General features: G+C 47.8%; 2 protein-coding genes across 2 annotated transcripts; both read right to left on the reverse strand.

The window, feature by feature from the left end:
- Positions 1-2,538: 2,538 nt before the first annotated feature.
- LOC134204658 (uncharacterized) lies at positions 2,539-4,355 on the reverse strand. The gene is made up of 2 exons (XM_062679437.1): positions 2,731-4,355; positions 2,539-2,665 (listed from the first exon to the last, which is right to left on the reverse strand). Exons 1-2 carry the CDS (start codon positions 4,233-4,235, stop codon positions 2,635-2,637), a joined length of 1,536 nt encoding a protein of 511 aa, XP_062535421.1. The 5' UTR covers positions 4,236-4,355; the 3' UTR covers positions 2,539-2,634.
- Positions 4,356-4,546: 191 nt separating this feature from the next.
- LOC134204657 (uncharacterized) lies at positions 4,547-6,679 on the reverse strand. Its single transcript, XM_062679436.1, has one exon. It carries the CDS (start codon positions 6,677-6,679, stop codon positions 4,547-4,549), a length of 2,133 nt encoding a protein of 710 aa, XP_062535420.1.
- Positions 6,680-7,180: the final 501 nt, after the last annotated feature.

Raw genomic sequence — 7,180 nt, forward strand, 5'->3', positions numbered from 1 at the left:
AATGGGGTCAAGCTGCAGCTTACTCACCACAAAACAGAAGTGATGCTGGTCAGCAACTGCCGAATCATACAGCGAATGCAGATTATCGTCGGAGAGCACGACATACCGTCCGTGCGGGCTTTGAGACATCTAGGAGTGATGATCGACGACCGTTTGAATTTCAACACCCATGTCGACTATTCCTGCGAGAAGGCGGCTAAGATGGTCAGTGCGCTTGCTAGGATCATGCCGAACGTAGGCGGACCGAGAGGCAGCTGTAGGCGTCTTCTGGCGACCGTATCATCCTCAATACTTAGGTACGGCGTTCCAGCCTGGGGAGCTGCGCTCAAGACGAAACGTAATCACAGGAAGTTGAATAGCGTGTTCCGTCTAATGGCCATTCGAGTGGCGAGTGCGTACCGAACCATTTCGTCAGAGGCAGTTTGCGTTATCGCAGGGATGATTCCAATCTGCATAACCTTAGCAGAGGATATCGAGTGCTACCAACGGAGAGGTACCAGAAATGTGAGGGAGACGATGAGACTGGACTCTATGGTGAAGTGGCAGCAGGAGTGGGACAATGCAGACAGTGGAAGGTGGACCCACCGGCTCATCCCCAATGTGTCGACGTGGGTGAACAGGGAGCATGGAGAGGTGAACTTTCACCTCACTCAGTTCCTATCCGGACACGGTTGTTTCCGCCAATATCTGCACCGATGTGGCCATGCGTCATCGCCATTCTGCCCGGCGCACACTGGTTCAGGAGCCCCCAAAACGTGCGTTTTTTAGTTTTCGACCTGAAAACTACATTTTAGAGTCATGATGTCTTCAGAAGAGTTGAAGGATGTTTCTTGGGCTTTCTTTTGATAAGAAAATATCAATGATCTATCCCCCTTGAAGGGCGGTATGAAATAAAAAATTTACGCAGATGTACAAAAGCAGTGGTTGTTCTCTGCAATGTTGTAAAAAAATGTGAATTGGAACATCTTTTCTAAAGACACTGATAGGGCAGGATCGTAGGTTCCGACGGGTTTCGGGATTCGCAAACGGCCGGGGACACACTAGTACGGCCGGACACCTTAGGGCTTCTCACTGGGCACAACTATATTTCAACTAAAAGAAATCCTTTCGAGATTTTGCGGGACCTTTATTGAGTACTTCACTTTTGGCGGTTTGACTCTAACTAACTAAATTCTTTATTATTTCGTTCTATTTCTACCCTACGTTGTGTGAAATTTTTCAATTTGAATTTGCCATAAATTTGAAATAAATCAAAGGGCTGCCAGTCTTGCTGTCAGCATCATTGGTAACCTAATTTTTGACAGCAGTTCATTTGAGAACTGTCATCGCCGCCACCTGAAATTCTTGAATTTCATTGTAAATCAACACAACTACATTCTAATTCATACATTGAGTTCAAGAGAATATGTTTACAAATTATCAGTTCTTAATTTTTAGGATTCTTCAACGGGCAGCAAGCAAATCTTTGTTATTGGACGTCGTATAACTCCCCTGCTGGTTAGCAAGTCAACGACTCGAGTGAGCCCATCTGGTCCGGGGATGATATTCAGGATTCTCGCCAGCGGCCACTTCACAGGAGCAAGAAACTCGTCGACGATGACGACCATTCTACCTGGTTGGATGTCAGTGTTCGGGATGATATGTCTACTTTCCTTTTGCAGCTCCTGTAGATATTCAGCTTGCCACTGGTGCCAAAATTGTTGGACGCGATGACGTAAACTCCTATAGTGGTCTAGACGATTGATGGGAATTCTACTAACATCGTCTTCAGGAAAAGTGGACATTGCAGTGCCTATTAGGAAGTGGGCTGGTGTAAGGGTGGCGAGATCATTCGGGTCCTCAGTTAGTGGTGTTAGCGGGCGAGAATTCATTGCTGCTTCAATTTCTGCTAGGGCTGTTGTTAACTCCTCGAAGGTAAGCCTTGAATCACCGAACTGCCGGTGTAAATGCTTCTTTGCTACCTTCACCGCCGCTTCCCAAAGACCTCCAAAGTGTGGAGCCTTAGGTGGGGTCATGTGCCACTGGATGCCCTGATTGGAGCAGTAATTAGCAACCTCTCCGCTCAACTCTTCCTCCTGAAATAATTGGTACAACTCGCGAAGTTCATTGCGAGCACCTTCAAAATTTTTCCCGTTGTCGGAATGAATGTGTGCAGGACAACCCCGACGAGCAATAAATCTCCTAAGCGCAGTGAGGAATGCAGCCGTCGATAAGTCGCTCACCAACTCTAAATGCACGGCTTTTGTCACGAAACAAACGAAGACGCTGATGTAAGCTTTGGTTGGCGATGCTCTCTTATGGATTGCTTTTATATAAATTGGGCCGGCGTAGTCAACACCGGTTACGGAAAATGGACGGCTTGGTGTTGTTCTTTGTCCAGGCAACTGTCCAGTTTGCTGCTTGGCCGGGACAGGAGAGGCACGGGCACATCGGAAACAGTTTCTTAAAACGCTATTCACTATTCTCCGGCCTTGTACGGGCCAGTATTCTTGACGGATGGCCGCTAGGGTTACGCGGCCGCCACCATGGAACAGCTTGAGATGATAGTGCTTGACAATTGACCGTGTTAGAGGATGGGAACTAGGAAGGAGGACTGGATGTTTGGTTAGGTAAGGTTGCTCTGATAGACGCAATCTACCTCCGACTCGTAGGATTCCATCTGCGTCTACGAAGGGGCTCAAAAGACGCAAGTTTGAACGTTTAGAAACAGACTCTCCCCTCCCCAAGTACCTTATCTCCTCTGCAAAACAATCTGCTTGAGCTAATCGGATCAATAGCATTCGGGCTGCTGACAATTCTACCACCGTGATTGATCTTGTTATAAACACCGACTCGGGCTGTGATGACGATACTGTTTTGCGACGACAGGCGTCAATGAAACGAAGGCAATATGCTGTCACTCGTAGCAAACGATTGTAGGAAGAAGACGTTGCGAAAATTGAATTCGTTCCGAGTTTGTTTTGAATTGCCGCCACCATCGTCCGCCGTTCTAACATCTCCTCCGGTGTTTTTCTCGAATCATCTGATATTATCCATTCTGTTTCAGGTCTCCCTAGCCATGATGGTCCCCGATGCCATAAACTGCTGTTGAGAAAATCGTCAACTTTCATCCCTCTAGTGATCAGGTCTGCTGGGTTTTGTTTTCCTGCGACGTGATGCCAACGAGATCCCTGTGTTGTGTTCTGAATTTCAGAAACCCTGTTCGCAACGAAGGTGCTCCAAGTGTATGGAGGGGAACGCAACCATTCGAGGGTGACCGTGGAATCTGACCAGAAATACGAGTTAGCGATGGTCATGTCAAGTGCTTCAGTAACTTTCTTGTGCAGTCTTGCAGCAAGCACAGCAGCGGACAACTCCAATCGGGGAATAGTAATTCTTTTTAGAGGAGCGACTTTTGATTTGGAAGCAATCAGCTGCACTTTCGTCCTGCCTTGGGGGTCCGTTGAACGAGCATAAACGCATGCACCGTAGGCTTGTTGGGATGCGTCTGCAAAGGTATGCAGTTGGATTACGGATTTCGGTAGAAAAGCATATCGGTCGACACGGTAGGAATTAATTCTCGGAATGTCAATACGGTAGTTATCCCACTTCGCTAGAAGGACGTCAGGAATTGCTTCATCCCATCCGCAGGGTTGTAGCCAGAGCTGTTGTAGAAGCATTTTAGCGCGTACAATAACTGGTGCTGTTAGGCCAAGCGGGTCAAAGTGTTTAGAAACATCCGATAAGATTGATCGCTTGGTTGGTGGATCACTACTTAGATCGAGATTCGAGTTGAAGCAAAGATGATCGGATGCGGGCTCCCAACTAACTCCAAGTGCCTTTATCGGTTCGATGTGGTCAAACTTTAGACTTGGTTGTGTTCCAATCCGAGACGGGTCAAGTCCTTCCAGCACATTCGAGTTGTTTGACGCCCACTTTCTCAGCTGAAAACCTCCCTTAGCCAGCAGCTCGTCGAGTTCTTTGCGTGTCTGTATTGCCCCCTCCTCGGAATTGGCTCCCCCTATGTAGTCGTCAATGTAGAATCCCTTCTTCAGTGCTGGACCACCTAGTGGGTAGGCATCTCCTTCATCGGCAGCGAGCTGTTGCAGGGTACGCGTCGCCAAAAAAGAAGATGGAGCAAGACCATATGTTACTGTTAACAGCTCATACGTTGCGATCGGCTCATCCGTGCGGAATCGCCAGAGTATTCGTTGCAGTGGCGTGTCATCGGTGTGCAGTAGCACTTGACGGTACATTTTAGCGATGTCCGCGACAAGAGCTACGGGGTATTTTCTGAATCGTAGAACAAGAGTGAGTAACTCATCTTGGACAATCGGGCCTACCAGAAGGCCGTCGTTAAGGGAATACCCTGTGGATGTTTTAGCCGATCCGTCAAAGACTACCCGAACTTTCGTGGTGGTACTGGCTTCTTTCATAACGGCATGATGAGGTAGGTAGTTTACCTGCGCCGGTTCCGTTTCGTTTGCCGAAACGAGTCTCATGTGACCGAGTGACAGATATTCCGACATGAAAGAATGGTATTCTTCCATCAAATGGGGCTCCCTGCTTAAACGATTTTCGAGACAATGTAAACGGCGGATAGCAGCAGATTTAGATTCCCCAACATGTGATCAAAATCTACATGTCGCGGAAGTCGCACGATATATCTTCCTTCCACTGTGCGGGAAACACCGGATACGTAGTTGGTCTCACACTCCTGCTCTTCAACAGAATAATTTCGCGGATTTTCGACTTCTTCTATGCGCCAGAAGCGCTCCAGGGATTCATTTAGTGGATCCGAAAGCGAGACATGACATGCTACAGGGAGTGAATTTACGGGAGTTTGAATCCTGCCGGTAACAATCCAACCAAAAACGCTTTTAATTAATGTGGGACTGTTAGCATTTTCTATCCGGCTGCTGAGATTTATGTAGGAGAAAAAATGCTCAGCGCCTAGTAGCATATCGATGGATCCTGTCTTGTGGAAAGTGGGGTCAGCTAGCATCAGATTCTTTGGGACATTCCAATCTTCTCCTGGGGATGACACGACGGGCAAGTCGATGGTAATGCGGGGCATGACGAGGAAGGCAAGGTTGAGCTCAAAGTCGGAGGTTCTCGAACGGATGGAGGCACTAACAGAATGGTTGACACTGGAAGAAGATTCACCAACGCCGTACACTGGGATATTTAACTTGCATCGCTTTAACCTCAGTAATTGGCATAGTCGTTCGCTTATTATGTTTGATTGTGAGCCACTATCCAATAGTGCTCGAGCGGGGTGCTCTTGTCCGTTGCAGTCGACAACCATCAACACGACCGTCGAAAGCAAAACATTCGCACTCGATGTTTGTGATGAGTTGATTGTTTGGGCAGTCACAGCATTCATGGATGTGGGCGATCGTCTGTTGTTTATAGCTGTGTCTTGTTTGATGACGGGCTTCGGTGTGTATGTAGCGGATGGTACGGTGCGCGATGTAGTGGGTGATTGATCAGCATCGTGAAGGTGATAGCCTGGATGGATCAATGAATGGTGTCGCCTTTTGCAGTGACGGCAGGAGAATTTCGATTGGCAGTTTCGAGCGAGATGGTCTTGGCGAAAACAATTGTGGCAGAGATGCTGATCATTGACAACTTTCAGTCGATCGGAGACGGACATCTTTTCGAACCGTGGGCATTGAAAAAGTGGGTGATGTTGATCGCAGCAGTGACATTTGCGAAATGTAGTTTCTGCTACAGCATGAGAAACGGTTTTGTGGAAAGGGGGACGTCGAAACATAATTGATTGTTGATTGGAAGATGGCTGTGCTTGGTGATTAACGGACATTGATTCCAATACACGGATGCGACGTTGCAGGAATTCAATGAGGCAAGAGTAGTCAGGGTTTTCAACGGTCGTAGCGAAATCTTCCCAAGCTTTCAGTGTGGCTTCATCCAAACGCAGACAAAGTAGATGTTCCAACATGGTACTCCATGTCTCGATTGGTTCTCCTAATTGGCGGAGTGTTTTCGTGTGGCGTTCGTACTCATCGACAACTGAGTGTAGAGCTGCGGCGGATTCCTTTTTCATGCGGGGACAGTCGAGGAGAGCTTGCAAGTGGCGTTTTCTGAGGAGGTAGTCGTTAGCGTAGCGAGAGACTAAAGTTTGCCAGGCGATGTTGTAGATGGCGGAACTAATTCCAATCGATTCGACCAACTGCGCTGCTTCTCCTTTCAAAGCAGCACGCAGATAGTGGAATTTTTGAATATCGTGGACCTCGGTGTTGGAATGGATAAGCGCAACGAATGTGTCGTGGAAGGGAAGCCATTGGTTATAATCTCCGTCGAACTCCGGTAAAGAAATTGTTGGTAGTTTGATTCCGGAGAGCCCAGAGAGTGGTGCTTGGGGAATTGTGCTTGTCGAAGGTACATTGGGGAGGTAGGATTGTAGAGTGGCTTTTGTGCGAAAATAACGGGTTTCATAGTGGGAGCGGAAAGACAGGTTCTGAGCCATACCTTCTTTGGTCAGCTCCAAGTCTTCGAGTTGAGTCTGCACATCATCTAGTCCCATCCACACGGTATCGAGATTCTCTAGACGTAACTTCACCTGGCCTTGATCCCGTTCCGCCTCATACTTTTCGATGAATTGTTCCGCTCTCCCTAGAGCTGCAGTGAGCGTGGTTCGGCGATTGATGAGCTGTTGTCTCGTACGTTCATCCGTCATGGCGGATCCGGAGAGTCGATGTGTGCACTAGATAGACGATACAGAGAAAGACCCGGTAGAGCCGGACAAACGGAGTAGTGAAGTTGGAGCGTTACTAACCTTCTCAAGGCTAGGTTTAAGCCTTGTATTTTATTTCGAAGAAACTGCAACGGCTTTCTAGGCACAACTAGTGGCTGATCGGTTGATAAGCCGGAAACGGAAGGAGATTGTTTCGTCTAGAGCTGACTATTGCTGAATGACGAACAGAATGGTACTCGTCGTGCACGGAGTCGGATGGAAAGGACCGGAAAAATCGGAAAAAATCTCAAAGCACCCGCGGTATACTCTGCGCACTTCGGAATGATACGTACCGAGTGCCTAATAGTATTAGGCCTTGTATTTAATTAAATAAGCAGGAACTCTGGAACAATTTTACGATGGCGCGGAATCACATTGGGATTTAGGAAGATGGCGATCGTATGACTGCTGCTTGGGCACACAATAGTTCGGAATGATGGCGTC

This window comes from Armigeres subalbatus, unplaced genomic scaffold (genome assembly GCF_024139115.2).
Source record: "Armigeres subalbatus isolate Guangzhou_Male unplaced genomic scaffold, GZ_Asu_2 Contig802, whole genome shotgun sequence".
Classification (NCBI taxonomy): Eukaryota; Metazoa; Arthropoda; class Insecta; order Diptera; family Culicidae; genus Armigeres; species Armigeres subalbatus.